The sequence below is a fragment of the Populus alba genome, chromosome 2 (genome assembly GCF_005239225.2).
Source record: "Populus alba chromosome 2, ASM523922v2, whole genome shotgun sequence".
NCBI lineage: Eukaryota > Viridiplantae > Streptophyta > Magnoliopsida > Malpighiales > Salicaceae > Populus > Populus alba.
Window position 1 is genome coordinate 1,879,727 of NC_133285.1, and position 20,065 is coordinate 1,899,791.

General features: G+C 34.6%; 1 protein-coding gene, 1 long non-coding RNA gene and 1 pseudogene across 2 annotated transcripts; 2 read left to right on the top strand and 1 right to left on the bottom strand.

Annotated features, from left to right (window-relative positions):
* Positions 1–2,117: 2,117 nt before the first annotated feature.
* On the top strand, positions 2,118–4,617 carry LOC118052737 (cytochrome P450 83B1-like; annotated as a pseudogene).
* A 302-nt stretch (positions 4,618–4,919) lies between these two features.
* On the bottom strand, positions 4,920–6,300 carry LOC140955240 (uncharacterized). Its single transcript, XR_012169058.1, has 2 exons — positions 5,796–6,300; positions 4,920–5,538 (listed from the first exon to the last, which is right to left on the bottom strand). It is a non-coding gene; the product is annotated as an uncharacterized lncRNA (long non-coding RNA).
* Positions 6,301–13,237: 6,937 nt separating this feature from the next.
* Positions 13,238–15,687, top strand: LOC118052736 (cytochrome P450 83B1). Its single transcript, XM_035063770.2, has 2 exons — positions 13,238–14,158; positions 14,863–15,687. Exons 1-2 carry the CDS (start codon positions 13,265–13,267, stop codon positions 15,508–15,510), a joined length of 1,542 nt encoding a protein of 513 aa, XP_034919661.1. The 5' UTR covers positions 13,238–13,264; the 3' UTR covers positions 15,511–15,687.
* Positions 15,688–20,065: the final 4,378 nt, after the last annotated feature.

The following is a 20,065-nucleotide window of genomic DNA, read 5'->3' on the forward strand; positions in this document are numbered from 1 at the left end:
AAAAAAAAGATGAAAACCAATCAAACTCAGATAAACCTCGTAAACCCAGGTAAACCTCGTAAATCTAGGTTAATCTATCAAACTCATAACCAGTTAAATTGTAGACATGAGTAAACTAAAAGGCTCAACATCTATCCAATTAAATGAAAGATGATGAAATCAATAAAATACAAAATTCCTTTTTAAAAAGTTAAATTTAACAAAGATCAGAAAAAATAAACCGGAGGCAATCCTTGTTATTTTAAAAAGAAATATAAATCGCATAGAAAGTTAATAAAAAGAATGTAGGAGGATGAAATTGTTAAAAAAAAAAGGATCAATTTCAAAACCTATCTGAAATAAAACAAATATTAATTAAAAGAATGAAAATTAAATTTGACAGATAAAAAAATCTATTGTAAATGAAATTGAAAAAAATATTTAATTTCATAAATTATTTTAAATTAAAAAAATTATTATAAAGAGTATAGGGACATAATTTTAAGGATAACAAGCTCTAGGGGTTGATTTGATTTTCTTGAAGGGTAGCATGAAAATCGAGTAAGAAAAAAGAAAGAAAATAGGAGGTTACACATGTCAAACTAGTAATTATTTTGGCACATGAGTTGCTTGTATGTAGAGAAGATGCCGAGACTCTCCGATAGGGGTGAGCAAAAAAACCAAAAAACCGATTAAACCGAGAAAACCGGAAAAAAAATAACCGAAAAAACCGAATCTAAAAAAAAACCGATCAAACCGATTAGAAAATTTAAAAAAACAAGCCGGTTCGGTTCGGTTTCGGTTTTAAAAAGATGAAACCGAATAAACCAAACCGAACCGAACCGGTTCAAGTAAAAAAATTAATAATACTATAAATACCTACTTTTCAACTTTCCCCTTCTCCTTTCTAAACCCTAGCCGCCACCCATGTTTCACAATCTTTACCTCTCAACTCAGCCCTCACCCCCATCTTCACTCTCAACCTTTATCGCCCATGTTTCTCAATCTTTATCTCTCAGCACAGCCCCCCCTCTCATCTTCATCTCTCATCCCTCAACCTTTCTCACAACCCCCCATCACAGCCTCCATCTTCATCTCTTATCTATCAACTTTTCTCACAACCCCCCTCAACATCTTCATCTCTCATCTTTCTCAACCTTTCTTTAAGACTCTAAGCACAATCTTTTTGTCTTTTTCTTTAAACATAATCGACTAAGCTCATGGATTTACAATCAAATAGCAGCTCGGGAGCCTCCCTCTCTTCAATCTTTCTCTTAATTTTTATCCCTGTTTATTTTTTTTCTGATTTTTGTAGATCTGTTATGTATTTATTTTCTATATTTATTTACAACAATGTTGATTTGCCATTCATGTTATGATTACTGTAATGGATGTTGTGATAAATATTTTTTCAAATTTTCGTTTGAATCTTATTCTTTTTGGCTTCCTGATTCAGAAACTTGCTTGATATGCTTGGCCAAGATAAAATCGGTTTTTTCCAGTTTTTCCTTTCAATTAACCGAACCGAACCGAACCGAAAATGCTCGGTTTGAACCGATTTCAGTTCGGTTTCGATTTTAATTTAAAAATAAATAAATAAATAAATCGGTTTAGTTAATTTTTTGGGTGAAAACCGGACCGAACCGGAAATACTCACCCCTACTCTCCGACCATTGCCTTAGAAGTAAGGTTTTGGCCGCAGGGTAGTGTTGCATATACAATCTAAACTGGACAGATATTATTCATTCGATTCCAGTTTTTTCTAAATTTGCTCACCCTGCTGCCCCTAATTAATGACACTTAATAACTATTAATAATTAAATGTAAAAGATTAAAAAACCCTAAATCAAAGACAGTGCCTTTGAAACTCCAAGGGAGATGAAATAACTTAAAATGATTGAAAATTAAGTCAAAAACTAAAATGTCCCTTGAATAAAATTTAATGTTTTTTTGTTTTTAAGAGTAATAAAATAATTCTACTGTGTAATGAAAATATAAAAAAAATTATTTAACCTTATTTATTATTGGAATGACTAATAAATTCTATGGAAAAGAATTTCGTGTCCTTAAAACAAAATTAAATGATTTTGCCAATTAAAAACAAAATACTAATTTCATTATAGAAATCCACAACCACGTAAGAGTGTACATAATGAATCTGTGAGGTATATTAGCTTTAGTTATGGTGATTGAAAGAACATAGATCAATCACAATGGCTTTATCCGACTTCCTAATTCTATCTCTCCCCGTTTTCCTCTTGTTTCTTCTGATCAAGAGAAACAAAACCACTAAAAAAGCCTGTTTGCCTCCTGGTCCTGATGGTCTTCCCTTCATCGGTAACTTACACCAGCTTGGCAATTCCAACCTTCATCAGTATCTATGGAAACTCTCTCAAAAACATGGCCCCCTCATGTATTTGAGGCTAGGTCTCAAGCCAGCCCTGATAGTCTCTTCAGCTAAAATGGCCAGAGAGATTTTGAAAACTCATGACCTCGAATTTTGTAGTAGGCCTGCCCTGACTGCCATGGACAAAATTTCCTACAGTGGCTTAGACTTGGCTTTCGCACCATATGGAGCTTATTGGAGGGAGGTGAAAAAAATATGTGCCGTTCATGTCTTTAGCTCAATTCGAGCACAAAGTTTCCGTCCCATTAGAGAAGATGAGGTTTCTCGTATGATTGAAAACATATCCAGATCAGCTCTTGCTTCTAAACCATTCAACTTGACTGAAGAAATGGTGTCTCTCACAAGCACAACAATATGCAGAGTTGCCTTTGGAAAAAGGTATGAAATTTGAGGAAGCGATAAAAATAGGTTCCTAGAGCTGCTTCACGAAATCCAGGCTATGGCTTCAAGCTTTTTCCTTTCGGATTATTTTCCTTGCCTGGGCTGGCTCGCCGATAAACTAACCGGACTGTCCTATCGTCTGGAAAAGAGTTTCAAGGAATTTGATGCTTTCTACAAAGGAATTATTGATGACAATCTTGATCCAAATAGGCCTAAGCCCGAGAGGGAGGAAACAATACTTGATTTTTTGCTTCAGATATACAAGGATGGCTCATTTAAAGTTCAGCTAACCATGGATCACATCAAAGCAATTCTAACGGTAATTTAATAATTTCTAAACTCAAGAATTATTCAATGTTCATTGCTTTTTTTCTATTCTCAATTCCAAGTTCATGACTGTTATACAGTACAATGTTCGAATTTCTAAGTCCTCGATTTAGATACCATTTAGATTCAAATGAGGAAAAGAATATTTTTGTGAGGTAAAAAGAAAATTCCATTAATGTGCACTCCAAAACTAAGTAGGCTATCGATTGAAAAAGAAACTCTGGCTTGTACTAACTTGATCATGTCTGCTAGGTTGATCTAAGATTTGGTTAGTTTGGATTTTAAAAAACCCATGTAAAAGTTGACCTATATTAAACTTCAAGTAATTCAAAATTACATTATTTTAATTTAATTGATCAAGCCATGGGGTGCATCAGGTTTAGAGTTTGTTTGGAAACACAATTAAAACACACTCTCAAATTTAATTATTTTTTTTACTAAAAATAATTTTTTTTATATATTTTCATATCATTTTAATATGTTGATCTTAAAATTAATATTTTAAAAATAAAAAAAAATATTATTTTATTACATTACAAAATAAAATACATTTTAAAACACAATCATTATCACAATTCCGAACATCGTCTTTTGATAATCTTGTGTACAACTAGTTCTCAGTAAATAATACATAAAGATATAATATATATATTTTTGCAGTATTATTCTCCATTTAATTTTCTTTTGCGTCCTTGCAGGACATATTTGTTGCGGGGACAGACACAGGTGCAGTTACTGTGATTTGGGCCATGACCTTTCTAATGAAGAATCCTAAAGCAATGCGAAAAGCTCAAGAAGAAGTTAGAAATTTATTTGGAAATAAAGGTTTTGTGCATGAAGATGATGTTCAACAATTGCCTTACCTGAAAGCTGTGGTTAAAGAGACCATGAGATTGCAACCAACAGCACCACTACTGATCCCAAGAGAAACAACCAAGGAGTGTTCCGTAGGAGGGTACGAAATACCAGCCAAGACCTTAGTTTACGTGAGTGCTTGGGCTGTTGGAAGGGACCCGGAAGCTTGGGAGAACCCATATGAGTTCGATCCTGATAGATTCTTGGGCAGCTCCATTGATGTGAGAGGAAATGATTTTGAGCTCATACCATTTGGTGCTGGTCGGAGAATTTGTCCTGGGATATTTCTTGCACTCGCCACTGTGGAGCTTTCACTTGCGAATCTTCTTCATAAATTTGACTGGGAAATGCCATCTGGGGTGGAAGATATAGACATGGATGATGTGCTTCCCGGTCTTGTTCCTCATATGAGGGATGCTCTCTGCCTTGTGCCTAAGCTTGTGTGTGATGGGAAAATGGGGCATAAAGGCACCGGAGCTCATGATTATTAGCTATTTCCATTAATTTGTTCAATATGGGCTTGCTACAATAAAGAATGGAGCATAATCCAGACATGTATTAATGAAGGATCCATTATTAGATTAAGCATGGCACTTGATATTTGTATTGATCGTGCACTATCGTTTTTTATGATACAATAAAAAGCATCACGGCTTGTATTTAATTAAGATCTATGTCTTGCTTGGCATGTGTTCATTATGCACAATGGCAATATGAAAAGATCACACTTTCTGCTGTTTGATTTCCCGAGCATAAATTCACATTAAAAACTCTCGTTTCCTTTTGATTTAAAATTTAATTAATATATTCGTTGTGTTCTCTATCTTGTATGTCATTGGCAATTTTGCATGATTTGAATGCAAGCTCCGCCACTGGATTGAGAAGATGTAATAACTTTCGTTGCTGTATCGTCCTGCCTTGCCAGCTAATGCATATGAGATCAATTGAAGAAATCGACTGACAAATTAGCTGAAGGCACCTTGACGATTTGATGATGGAATTTCATTCTATATAAAGATTTTGATACAAGCTGCCACTCAGATCATACAGTTCTCCTAGTCCTCCAATCCTGATCAAGTGCCAACCCGGAAAAATTGTTTTCGTGAAGAAAACAGAAAACCCGCGGAGGCAATTGAAGACTGAAAATATAAAGCAATTAAAAAACCAAAGAAGGCAGATTACAGCAGTTAATGTATGAGATCGTACAGTTCTTGGAAACTGGACATTTGTGAGTAGTCACGACTTGCGTGGTCTTCCTCTCTTACCAGCGTTTTCTTGAGACGAAACTGTGCTTTTATTTCCTGGTAGAGGTCGGCCCCGCCCACGCCCTGTACTTTTTCCATCGGATGTTGATTTTTTTCCACCTTTACTTTCACCCCTGCCGGAAACTTTTCCACCCCGGTTGCTCTTCTTTTCTGTCTGGCCATTGACTTGATCTTCACTGGCATCACTTTCGTCATCACCACTCTCTTCATCTTCTGATTCCGATGAATCTTTTGACTTCCTCTTTCTGGAGTTGTCGGAAGCTTTGGCAGCACCCTTTTTCGCACTTCGCTTCACAAGGTTTTTACGCTCAGGCTCCCCACTGCCTGCAGAATAATAATAAATAATCAGGTCAAATTCCAACAGCTCATCATCACTGGTGAGTCACACAAGTGAGGAGCTATAGAAACTGCTCATAACTAAGCCCATACAAGGCAGAATTCTGGTTTCCAAAACTACTCATTGACATCTGCTCCTAACACATGCAGAGGCTTTTTTTTTCGTTTTTCTTTTTTGAGAAAGAGGTAGAGGATTTAGCAATGAGAAAATGAATCAATAAAAGTACATTTAACATTTAGCATACCTTCACCAGAAGCTTTGCCATCATAGACATCAAGTCAAACAGCACAAAGACACACACTTGTACCCTCTCACCCACACAGACATGTACCCGCACACCAACTCCTATAGTGCCATATCTAAAGAAACACGAAATATCCAACAAAATACAGAAACTTCAGAGGGAGCCAATACAGATACTCTATGTTTTGGACCTAAAAACAGTCCTGCAGTGACATTGTGACAATCACGGGAACCAATTTATCTTTTTAAGACAATTGCCTAAAAACACGAGCAGTTTGTAATTCCAAACATGCATCTTGTTTCCACTTTCCACCAAATAGACTCTTTTTTTGGTTTTTGTTTTAGAAAACACGGTTATATTTTCACTGCCGAAGACCTGAAATGCAGGAATAAATATAAAGTGAAATGTAAAGATGAGATAAAGGACCGAAGAAATGCTGAGGCTGAGCGTTTAAAAATTAAATACGTACTTTTGACCACCAGGGCCATATCCCGGTTCTCTCAAGAAAAAGCCATCGTATGATTTACTCCCCTCAAGATCAAGAAAAAGGGTTAAAAAAAGAAGGGAAAGAAAAAAGAAAAAGATAAGAAAGAGGAGAGAAAAAATATAAGGGTAGAAGTTTAAAAGTTAAAGCAAAAGTTTTCTTAAGTTTTGTAAGTTTGTGAGAAGCAAATGTTTTTTTAAAAAAAAGCTATAAGAGAGTAATTGTTTTTGGTATACATTGCAAACTTATTTTGTTGTTTTTTTTATTTGTTTTGATTTGCATAGAAAAAAGGTTTGCAATGTTTAATAAATGATGTTGTATTTACCTTTTTGTTGCTGTGATTCTTATTTAACAATGTTTATTTTGAAGTTTGTTTTATGCTTTTTATATATTAAAGTTGTTGTTTAAGTTTGTTGTTGATATATAATATTGTTTTAATTTTTGTTTAATTTAAACTATGCATGTTAAAGTAAGGGTGTTTTACCCTGGTTTTGCTAGGTCTGTTCATGCACATAAAATGGGTTCGAATAATTAATTTTGAATCAATGTTGTGTGAGCATATAGTTTGTTTTAATTATATTTTTTTTTATTTGGTACCTCTTGCTTTTTTTATGTTTTGATGTTTTTTTGTTAGATTTGTTTTATTCAAACATGCTTGTGTATCATATTATGACCTGTTTGGGATAAAAAATACATGTTTTAGAAGCCAAAAATACTCATTTCTGGGCTTGGCAGTGGCTGTCATTTATGGGCATGGCTGGGTTTTTTTTCTGGGTTTAGGTAATGTTCTTTGTATTCTTGGAAAGAACATTTCATTAGCCCCTAGATCTGGATCAATTTTGATCCATTTCTTTGCACATGCACCTTTCTTATACATGATTAACTAATAATATAGTATTTATTCATATCAATAACATGTTTAAATGATTTTTTAATTCTAGGGTTTTGGTTTTAAACCGAACCCTATTTTAGCCAAATCATGATGATTCATTGCAATAGAAGTGAATGAATATTAGATTATTGATCCTTTATATTCATTTTACAACAAGTTTGTAAATTTCTAAAGAATTTTGGCCTAAATTTCAAAAATACCAAAATTTTTTATTTTTACTCTTTATATTTAATAAAAAGACAGGTTTTTTTGTTAGCATTAGAACGGTATAGATTTTTAATCTAATAAGATAAAAACCTTTTTACTCAGAAGGATTTTTTTCTTAGTTTATATCAGACAAATAAACAATACAACTTGTCTCAAATAAGGCTTATTAGGGGTGACAATATCTTTCTTTTACGCAATCAGTCTCCTTTCCTAGACTATGAGATTAGTTACGATTCTTAGTAATCAAAATACTAAGTGGCGACTCTTATTTTTTTTTTTTTAGTGATAAATAACAAAAAATTATCATTTTCACCCAAATCATTCCTGACTATCTCAATCTAGAAGAATGATCGTGGTGACAACACACACGAGCAACAAAGATCTTTATCAAACTTGAACGTTATGAATTCATTATGAATTTATTTGACACCCAAAGCATAAATTTATATTTGATATCCAGTTATCTTAAACAAAAAAATTCATCTTATTCACTAATTGCCTATACAAATAATTATGAAATGTTAAGTAAATTGATTATATAATGTTGTGTTGTGAAAAAAAAAAAATAGAGAGACACACACCTTTTCTTTATTTAAAATCGTAGGGGGAGAATATTTATGAAGTTCTTAGGGGACTAAATTATTTAACTTAATATAGTTATGCTCCTCGTGATGGATGGCGGCTGTGTGTTCAAACAAGGCAAGTTTTAGCCATATGCCAACCTCGCAGCAAAAGCTCCAGACTTTGGATACATTAATTATTGTCAATAATTAAAAAATAACAGCCACAAAAATAAAGAAAATGTCGAAAGCGCCTAGCATGTGGAAACCATCATGCAGCCATACATGCCGTGTCAAAGAACTCTGCACCGAAAGTTGCTGTAGTGTGCTGGGATTAGCTCTGGATGGCTCCCAGTTGTTTAATCAGCTCAGCAGAATCTTGAGAAATATTTGTTGGAATTAATTTTGAAGTTATTTTTCAAAGTATTTTTTAGTTTTTCTAGGTATATTCATGTAACTATTAAAGATCTATTTATTTTTAAAATCTCTTAAATTATCCTGAACTAATATGAATATATGTTTACATATAGCTCTGTATGTTTAGAATGTTTTCATTTTTACTTTTCTCCTTCGAATATTTCTAACAGTATTCAGTAACTCCCAAAGCGTCAACACTGAATTCAAAGCTCTCATAGCTTATTTCCATGCATCCAGACTGAGAGATCTCCAATGTAGCTCTAGTAGTTCATCCCAGCACAAACATCATTGCATCAACGACATACACAAGACATACAATGTCTTCACGTCTCTTTCTATTTTTGTTTTGTAATCATGGGAGTGATTTGTTTCCATGTTGCTGGTCTTGATCTGCTCCATCGGCATCTGTCTTATTACCATTAATAAGTTTAAGTGAATGCTTGGGCTGTTGGAAGGGACCCGGAAGCTTGGGAGAACCCATATTAGTTCAATCCTGATAAATTCTTGGGCAGGTCTATTGATCTGAAAATTCAAATGCCATCTGTGGTGAACAGGGAAGATAAACAACATTGATGATGTGCTCGTCAAGAAAAAAAAAATTTCAAATGCTTTTAAGAAAATTATGTGGTTGATGATTTAACTTTTGGTGTTCAAACTTCTCACCATCATTTTCGAAACCACCAATCATCCACCATGCGTTGTTCTTTAAAGTCAACATTTTAAACAGAAAAACCACCAATCATCTTGTCCAAAACAAAAATGGACCACTCAGCAACTGCATTCTGCATAGATCCAAAACCTGACATCTAGTTGCCAGTCTTTTAACATCAACTTGGGTCCAAATTCAAAGTACGTTTTTCTTGTTGCTGTCAAGAGGCTAATTTTTTTTTTTAGTTTAACGTGGGTGTCCGGGCCAGCTTGCAAGCACCTCGACTAATCCCACGGGTCCTGAAGTTAATGATCATGTAAACCTCCAGTAGCCATCATATGAGCAACCTAGGGCTTGAACCTAAGACCACAGAGAGAACAAATCTCTTGGTCCCAGCTAATTGACAATATAGGAATTGATTACATTGACAAGTATCCAAATTCAACTTTGCTCTTGAATTTTTTATTTGATTACGTGGCAATAAAAAAGGATTTTTGTAAAAAAATAATAATTTAAATATTATAATTCAAATTCTAATTTAAAAATAGTTGATTCACATTAATTATTCAAGGTTCATGTATAATTATTTCAAAAATAATTGTTAATATTATCATAAAAGATACTAATATTATTTAAAAATAATAGCATAATTGGATAATTATGTAAATATTATTTTAATAAATTTATTTATTAAAAAAAATCTAATTACAAAATGCAAAAAAAAAAATCAAGAAATAAACTTAAAGGGATATGAACATAGGTGCTTAAAATTTGGGCCCACATGCCTAACAACATTTAAAGTCTAGGCTTGTATGCCTAGGTTTTTAAAAAGAAAAAAAAAAGAAAAAAATGAAGTTTATTATTTTTTTTAAATAAATAAATAGGTGATGGGTTGAGAATCTGAATAAACAACGCATCGTACATTTATAACTAGAAAATTAGGGTAAAAGCTTGTAGATCTAAAAATTCAAATTCAATCATTTTTCATCAAAAAATTATAACATGAACTTCTAAAACTCCATTTCTAATAATAAAATATATTTCAATGGTAGTTTAAATATACGTTTTATAAAAAGTAAAAAACAAATATTAAATATTATAAATGGAGGTGGCCCTGGACACTTGGTTACATAGTTGGGTACGAAATACCAGCCAAGATCGACCTTAGAGAAAATTACAGAGGATAAGTATGTTAGAAAAGATTTCTCTGTTTCTTAGGAAAACAAGACGTGAATAGACAGCAATACTTTCTGCAAAGGCGGCTAATTATTGTATAGCAATGCAGGTTGCTTAATTTGGATACATTAAATAGCCTAATTCTCAGCTGATTCGTTTCCATGTTGCTGGTCCATCGGCATCTGTCTTATTACCACTAATAAGTTTAAGTGAATGCTTGGGCTGTTGGAAGGGACCCGGAAGCTTGGGAGAACCCTTATGAGTTCAATCCTGATAGATTCTTGGGCAGTTCTATTGGTCTGAAAGGAAAAAAAAAGAAGAAAATTCAAATGATATCTGTGGTGAAGAGGGAAGATATAGACATCTGTGGTGAAGAGGGAAGATGACATTGATGATGTGCTCGTCAAGGAAAAAGAAAATTCAAGAGAATTACGTGGTTTTGAACAGCTCTCAAGAAGATATTTTATAGACATTGATGATGCCAGTCTTTTAACATCAACTTTGGTCCAAATTCAAAGTACGTTTTTCTTGTAGCTGTCAAGAAGCTAATTGACAATATAGGAATTGAGTACATTGACAAGTATCCAAATTCAGCTTTGCTCTTGAATTTTTTATTTGATTACGTGGCAATAAAAAAGGATTTTTGTAAAAAAATAATAATTTAAATATTATATAAAAAAAATGTGATATGTTAGTATGAATTCTCTTTTCCTTATTAATGTATTTTTTTTCAAAAAAAAAATTGATTTTGGCAATGTTGTTTATTGCATAAAAAACTAAAATCAATCAAAATCAATATCCAAAAAAAAAAATTAACTATTAAGAATAAGGAAAAAAAGGTAACCATTTCTTAAAAAACCTTTTACCTTATTAACTCATTCTTTCTTTTTGCTCTCATTTTTTTTTATCATGTGTATTGTTTTTAAACAAGAACTCATCTTAATAAGAAATTGAAAAAAAAATGAATTAATAGTTTTAAGGTGAATATATTATAAACATATAAGAATAATAAACTTGAAAAAAAAAATTTACAATATACCTTTTTTTAGCAATGTAGCTTATTGCATTAAAACTAAAAGCAATTAAAATAAATATCTAAAAAAAATAACGATTTGAAATAAAAGAAAAACGTATCTCTTTAATCAAAACCCTTTTCCTGATGCGTTCTTCTTCTTTTGATAGCATTGTTCTTTAAATAAAAACATCATAATTCTAAAAGCAAGTTTTACCAAACAAAACTAGAAAAAAATAATGAATCGATAAATTTGACACTAATGTATTAAAAATATAATAATACTAATTTTGAAAAAGAAATATATAAAAACTTACAATAACAAAATAAAAATAAAAATATTTATAAAGTTCAAATACCATTAAACTCAGTGTTGAAGGATGAAATTAAAAAAAAAACTAAGTTTAAAATTAAAAAAAGAAATACTCAGAAATTTTGATGACCAAGGTGAAAAAGGCTTTGGCATTTAATTGTTCAGTGCTACAATTGAAATGCCTAGACCTTTTAGTGTGTGTGCACGCGCGCGCGCGTGTCTTGCACTACTCTACGAGCTGGGTTAATTTTTTACCAACATAAAAAAGAATGTTCATGCAATATCAACTTTTTAAAATGAGTAAGAAAATCCTAAGAATTTAGAAACTGAAAGAGATTGCTCGTGCTATCAAAGCAATGACTCGAAAAACATACAAAAACAAAACCTTATGAAATGAGCATCTCATACTTATTCTAAAGCAATTAATTTAATTTAATTAAAAAATAAAATTATTTTTCAAAATGCTAGATTCAATAAAGGTAAAAAAAATAATCAAGTTACTTTCAAAACCACAGAAAAAATCTCAAAGAAAGTGAATACCAAAATGTTGGTAGATGAAACCGGAAAAAAAAAAAAAAAAAAAACCAAGCAAACTCAAATAAACCTTGTAAACCCAGGTAAACCTCATAAATCTAGGTTAATCTATCAAACTCATAACCAGTTAAATTGTAGACATGAGCTAAACTAAAAAGCTCAACATTTGGCCAATTAAATGACAGAGGATGAAATCAATAAAATACAAATTTTTTTTAAAAAAAGCTAAATTTAACAAATATCAGAAAAAATAAACCGGAGCCAACCCTTGTTATTTTAAAAAGAAATATAAATCTCATAGAAAGTGAATAAAAAGAATGTTGGAGGATGAAATTGTTAAAAAAAAAAAGGATCAATTTCAAAACCTATCTCAAATAAAACAAATAGTAATTCAAAGAATGAAAATTAAATTTGATAGATAAAAAAATCTATTGTGAATGAAATTGAAAAAAAAAATTTAATTTCATAAATTATTTTAAATAAAAAAAATTATTATAAAGAGTATAGGGGCATAATTTTAAGGATAACAAGCCTTAGGGGTTGATTTGATTTTCTTGAAGGCTAGCATGAAAATCGAGTAGGACAAAAGAAAAGAAAAAAGAAAATAGGAGGTTACACATGTCAAACCAGTAATTATTTTGGCACACGAGTTGCTTGTATGTAGAGAGGGATGCTGAGACTCTCCAACTATTGCCTTAGAAGCAAGGTTTTGACCAAAGGATAACGTCGCATATACAATCTGAACTTGACAGATATTGTTCTTACTATTCCAATTTTTTGTTTTAATTTGCTCACCCTGCTGCCCCTAATTAATTATACTTAATAACTATTAAATAATCAAATGTAAAGGACTAAAAAACCCCTAAATCAAAGACAGAGCCTTTGAAACTCCAAGGGAGATGAAATAACTTAAATGATTGAAAATTAAGTCAAAAACTAAAATGTCCCTTGAATAAAATTTAATGTTTTTTTAAGAGTAATAAAATAATTATACTGTGTAATGAAAATATAAAAAAATTATTTAACCTTATTTATTATTGTAATGACTAATAAATTTTATGGAAAAGATTTTCGTGTCCTTAAAACAAAATTAATGATTTTGCCATTTAAAAACAAAATACTAATTTCATTATAGAAATCCACAACCACGTAAGAGTGTACATAATGAATCTGTGAGGTACCTTAACTTTTGTTATAAAGTTTGAAAGAAAATAGATCAATCACAATGGCTTTATCCGACTTCCTAATTCTATCTCTCCTCGTTTTCCTCTTGTTTCTTCTGATCAAGAGAAACAAAACCACTAAAAAGGCCGGTTTGCCTCCTGGTCCTGATGGTCTTCCCTTCATCGGTAACTTACACCAGCTTGGCAATTCCAACCTTCATCAGTATCTATGGAAACTCTCTCAAAAACATGGCCCCCTCATGTACTTGAGGCTAGGTTTCAAGCCAGCCCTGATAGTCTCTTCAGCTAAAATGGCCAGAGAGATTTTGAAAACTCATGACCTCGAATTTTGTAGTAGGCCTGCCTTGACTGCCACGGAAAAAATTTCCTACAGTGGCTTAGACTTGACTTTCGCACCATATGGAGCTTATTGGAGGGAGGTGAAAAAAATATGTGCCGTTCATGTCTTTAGCTCAATTCGAGCACAAAGTTTCCGTCCCATTAGAGAAGATGAGGTTTCTCGTATGATTGAAAACATATCCAGATCAGCTCTTGCTTCTAAACCATTCAACTTGACTGAAGAAATGGTGTCTCTCACAAGCACAACAATATGCAGAGTTGCCTTTGGAAAAAGGTATGAAATTGGAGGAAGCGATAAAAATAGGTTCCTAGAGCTGCTTCACGAAATCCAGGCTATGGCTTCAAGCTTTTTCCTTTCGGATTATTTTCCTTGCGTGGGCTGGCTCGCCGATAAACTAACCGGACTGTCCTATCGTCTGGAAAAGAGTTTCAAGGAATTTGATGCTTTCTACAAAAGAATCATTGATGACAATCTTGATCCAAATAGACCTAAGCCCGAGAGGGAGGATACTATACTTGATTTTTTGCTTCAGATATACAAGGATGGCTCATTTAAAGTTCAGCTAACCATGGATCACATCAAAGCAATTCTAACGGTAATCTAATAAGTCCTAAACTCAAGTAATTTCATCTTGTATTCAATAGTCATTCCTTTTTATTATTATTTTCAATTCCTAGTAATGACTGTTATACAGTATAATGTTCGAATTTCTAAGTCCTCGATTTAGATACCATTTAGATTCAAATGAGGAAAAGAATACTTTTGTGAGGTAAAAAGAAAATTCCATTAATGTGCACTCCAAAACTAAGTAGACTACCGATTGAAAAAGAAACTCAATCGTTATTAAACTTCATCATGTCTACTAGGTTGATCTAAGATTTGGTTAGATTGGATTTAAAAAAAAACCAAGTTGATCTATATTAAACTTCAAATAATTCAACATTACATTATTTTAATTGATCAAGCCCCATGTGCATGAGGTTTAGAGTTTTTTTGGAAACGTAATTAAAGCACGCTCTTAAATTTAATTATTTGTTTTGTTAAAAATTATTTTTTCTATATTTTCAGATCATTTTAATGTGTTGATCTCAAAATTAATATTTTAAAAATAAAAAAAATATCATTTTATTACATTACTAAACAAAAAGCATTTTAATTAAATTATAATCATTCTCACAATTCCAAACATACACTTTAAAAATCTTGTGTACAACTAGTTCTCAGTAAGTAATGCATAAAGATATAATATATATTTTTGCAGTATTATTCTCCATTTAATTTTCTTTTGCGTCCTTGCAGGACATATTTGTTGCGGGGACAGACACAAGTGCAGTTACTGTGATTTGGGCCATGACCTTTCTAATGAAGAATCCTAAAGCAATGCGAAAAGCTCAAGAAGAAGTTAGAAATTTATTTGGAAATAAAGGTTTTGTGCATGAAGATGATGTTCAACAATTGCCTTACCTCAAAGCTGTGGTTAAAGAGACCATGAGATTGCAACCAACAGCACCACTACTAGTCCCAAGAGAAACAACCAAGGAGTGTTCCGTAGGAGGGTACGAAATACCAGCCAAGACCTTAGTTTACGTGAGTGCTTGGGCTGTTGGAAGGGACCCGGAAGCTTGGGAGAACCCATATGAGTTCGATCCTGATAGATTCTTGGGCAGCTCCATTGATGTGAGAGGAAATGATTTTGAGCTCATACCATTTGGTGCTGGTCGGAGAATTTGTCCTGGGATATTTCTTGCACTCGCCACTGTGGAGCTTTCACTTGCGAATCTTCTTCATAAATTTGACTGGGAAATGCCATCTGGGGTGGAAGATATAGACATGGATGATGTGCTTCCCGGTCTTGTTCCTCATATGAGGGATGCTCTCTGCCTTGTGCCTAAGCTTGTGTGTGATGGGAAAATGGGGCATAAAGGCACCGGAGCTCATGATTATTAGCTATTTCCATTAATTTGTTCAATATGGGCTTGCTACAATAAAGAATGGAGCATAATCCAGACATGTATTAATGAAGGATCCATTATTAGATTAAGCATGGCACTTGATATTTGTATTGATCGTGCACTATCGTTTTTTATGATACAATAAAAAGCATCACGGCTTGTATTTAATTAAGATCTATGTGAAGAAATATGGAAATATATGCAACGACATATACAGCGATCCCATGCAATTCAAGTGCAGAAATCCTGCACAGATATTCTGCACATATTACTCCATTGAGAGATTCACTGCTATAATCCTTCATTTCATTTATGTCAGGATTTCCATAATCTCTGCACCAAATCATTGTATATATAGAAAGTAGTAATGACTGTAATGTAATGTAATGCCTATTTAAAGGCACGAATAATATACAGGAATACAAGTTCAGTTTTCCTACATGGTATCAGAGCCTTCTATCACAATGACTTCTTCTTCTTCAGTTCACACAACATTTTCTGCTTCTTCTCTTGAGACTACACTCCCAAAATCACATTTGCCTGATATCTCCATCAAACTGGCTTCAAACAATTATCTCCTGTGGAAAGCACAGGTTCTTCCTGTTTTACGTGGCTATGGACTCCTTGGATATGTGAAGGATGAAGTCCCTTGTCCAGAATCAACTATCATCGGTGAGAATGGTGAGTTGCAAACAAATCCTGCTGCAGCAGTTTGGTTGCGCACGGATCAATTGATCCTTGGATGGATCAACAGTTCACTATCTGATGGACCTCTTTCCCAAGTCATCAGTAGTGAATCTTCGCATGATGCATGGCAAGTGTTAGAGACACTTTATGGCACTCACACCCGAGATCGCATCCAACAAATCAAAGGCGAATAACAGTCTCTGACAAAAGGTAATTCTTCACTGGAAGATTATTTACAAAAAGCGAAAGCTTTGGCTCTATCTCTCTGTGGTGCAGGTAAACCAATGGATGATGATGAATTCATCATTTGCATCCTTCGGGGACTAGGATCTGAATTCGATCCCATAGTAGCAGCATTAAATGCTAGAGATACTTTTCCATCTCTTGAAGGAATTATTGGCAAACTTCGTGACTTTGAAATTCAAATTCAAGGAGCAAGAACAATTGCTCCCTCTATGGCATTTTATACAAATCGTGGCCGCACAAACTCAAAGCCATGGATCAACAACAGCACTCGTGGTCGCAATAATCGCAGCTTTACTACAAGAAATCTTCCTAACAACACTCCACTACGAGCTAAAGAGACACGTTTTCCTCGTCAAAATGGAAGCTTCAATGGAACCCGTCAGAAACAAGTTCCACAAAACAACAATCGTGGGCGTGGTAGCATCACTTGTTTTCGATGTGGGGGACCAAATCACAAAGCAGATGGATGTTTCGCATCTGATGAAGAAGCTGATCAGTACAAGGCTTTTGCTGCAATCAAAATTGGGGAAACTACAGAAGATCCATGGTAATCTGACACTGGAGCAAATCAACATATGACGTCCGACACCAATGAAGTCCAAGGTATTACTTCTTATCCTGGAAATGACTCTGTTATGGTTGGAAATGGTCAAGACTTGCATATTACTGGTACTGGAAATGTCACTATTCCCACTACCAGTCTCAAGCTAAAAGATGTCCTTGTGGTTCCTGAAATTAAGAAGAAATTATTATCTGTATCTCAGTTTACAAGAGATAATAACTGCTATTTTCTGTTTTATCCATGGGGTTTTATTCTCAAGGACATGAAGACGAAGCAGGTAATCCTTAAAGGTCTCATGAAGGATGGGTTATATCCAATCAATCTGCAGCAATTCTCTACAAATCCAGTCAGTTTTTTAGCAAATAAAGTGTCCAGCAGCTTATGGCATGCACGATTGGGACACCCCCAAGCCAGAATTCTTACAAAACTATGTTTACCATCTATGGACAAACAAAATGCATTCTGTGAGAGCTGTGTTTTGGGAAAATCAACAAAATTACCATTTGAATCTCGAAAATCATATGCTACTACTTTTTTACATACACTGTATTCAGATGTCCGGGGCCCTGCTTCTGTGTCTTCTTTTGATGGAAACCGATTCTATTTAATTCTTGTTGATGAATACTCTCGGTATATATGGTTGTTTCCTATGCATCGAAAATCTGATGTAGCAATAATATTTCCTTCCTTTCTCAAGCAAATGGAAACACAATTTGATGCACATGTTAAAATATTTCAAAGCGATGGGGGCGGAGAGTTTGTTAATCAGAATCTGCAGAATATTTTCAAAACTAATGGCATTGTTCATAGAATTTCATGTCCAGGAACACCAGAACAGAATGGATTAGCCGAACGACGCCATCGACATATTGTAGACACAGGATTAACTCTGTTATCTCATGCTTCTGTTCCCGTAAAATTCTGGACTGCAGCTTTTCGCACTGCAGTATTCCTAATTAATCGCTTACCAACTTCAGTCTTGGGTTACAAGTCACCGCATGAATTGGTTTTTGGCTCTGCTCCTACTTATGATTCTTTTCGAGTGTTTGGATGTTCTTGTTATCCCTTGCTGGAACCATTTGGTCGTTCAAAGTTGGATTTCAAATCCACACGATGTGTATTTCTTGGTTACTCTACCAATCACAAAGGCTATATCTGCCTTGAGCCGCAGACACATCGCCTCTATATTTCACGACATGTGAAATTTAATGAACTCCAGTTTCCTTACAAGTGCATGCAGCCACCTGATATACATGCCTCTCAGCTGTTTCGAATTAAGGCACTTCCCCGACTACTCAAAACTGTGGCAGACAAAACAATTGTCACAGCTACACAAGTCAGTCCTCCTGGTCCACCAACAATTGTTCCACATACTGATCCTGTTCACGAAGCTTCAGCATCTCAACCTGCAGCTTCTGCTTCAGTCCCTTCATCTACAGCAGCAGAAAATCTTGTTCCACCTGTGATTTCTCCTCCACAACGACAACATCATATGATTACACGCACTCAGACAGGGAAGCTAAAACCCAAGGTATTTATTTCTTCACGACATCCTGTCCCTGCCTGTTTTATTGCTGATCTTGTCGCCCAACCACAAGAACCAGCCTCAGTTCAACAGGCTCTCCAACATCCACATTGGATTCAAGCAATGCAAGCTGAAATGGAGGCCCTTCACAGCAACAACACCTGGACCTTGGTACCTAGACAAGCCAACATGAATATTATCAGCAGCAAATGGGTATTTAAAATCAAAACACGATCGGATGGTTCCATTGAAAGGTATAAAGCTCGGCTGGTGGCTCGTGGCTTTTCACAGCAACCAGGACTGGATTATGATGAAACATTCAGTCCTGTTATCAAACCAAGCACCATTCGGCTAATCCTCACCATTGGCTTGTCTCACGGATGGTCTGTCAAACAACTAGATGTCAGTAATGCCTTCCTTCATGGGGATCTCCAGGAGCAAGTGTATCTGGCTCAACCTCCAGGTTTTGAAGATTCTTCTCATCCATATTTTGTTTGTCATCTTCATAAGGCTTTATACGGATTGAAGCAGGCTCCTCGTGCATGGTACCTCAAATTCAGTAACTACATTCAGCAAATGGGATTTACACGATGTCCTTATGATCAATCCTTATTTTATCTCCACCAAGGCTCAGACATCCTTCTTCTGCTCATTTATGTTGATGATATTCTCTTAACAGGCAGCTCCTCTTCACAGATCACCAAGCTGATTGCTCATCTCTCTGTTGTCTTCCACATGAAGGACCTTGGTGACATTCATTATTTCTTAGGACTTCAAATTGCCCGTGATGAGTCTACAATCACAATCACTCAAACAAGGTATCTGTTATCTCTTCTTCAGAAGTTTGGTCTTGATGGTGCCAAACCAGTAAGCACTCCACTGGCAGCAGGTTCTTCAATGTCTGCCACTGATGGTGTTCCCTTAGCTGATCCTTCTCACTATCGCTGCTTGGTTGGTTCTCTGCAATACCTCACTCTGACCAGACCAGACATTTCGTTTGCTGTACACCATGTCTGTAGATTCATGCAGACACCCCATGATACTCATCTTATTGCTGTGAAAAGAATTTTTCGATATCTGAAGGGGACACTCAATATTGGTCTGCATTACATTCGCAATTCTATTCATGAACTTCGTGGCTTTTGTGACGCTGATTGGGTTGGCTGTAGGGATGACCGATGTTCCACTACAGGGTTTGCTATCTTTCTAGGCACAAATTTGATCTCCTGGGGTGCTAAGAAACAGGCCACGGTGTCTAGGTCCACAGTTGAGGTAGAGTATCGCGCCTTAGCTTCCACTACAGCTGAGCTCATGTGGTTCGTCCATTTACTCAACACTATTGGCCACTGTGTTCCTTCTCCTCAGCTATTCTGTGATAATATCAGTGCCATTCATATGGCTAAAAATCCAGTTTTTCACCATCGTACCAAACACATTGAAATAGATGTTCACTTTGTCCGCGAACGAGTTGCAAGTGGTGCTCTTTCCTTGGCTCATATCCCAGGATCAGATCAAATTGCGGATATTTTT

What these genes read in the sequence shown, in the direction of transcription:
- LOC118052736 (XM_035063770.2), top strand. Translation starts at nt 13,265, where the DNA reads ATGGCTTTATCCGACTTCCTAATTCTATCTCTCCTCGTTTTCCTCTTG. An exon ending in ACATCAAAGCAATTCTAACG is followed by an intron (nt 14,159 to 14,862) that starts GTAATCTAATAA and finishes GCGTCCTTGCAG; the next exon opens with GACATATTTGTTGCGGGGAC.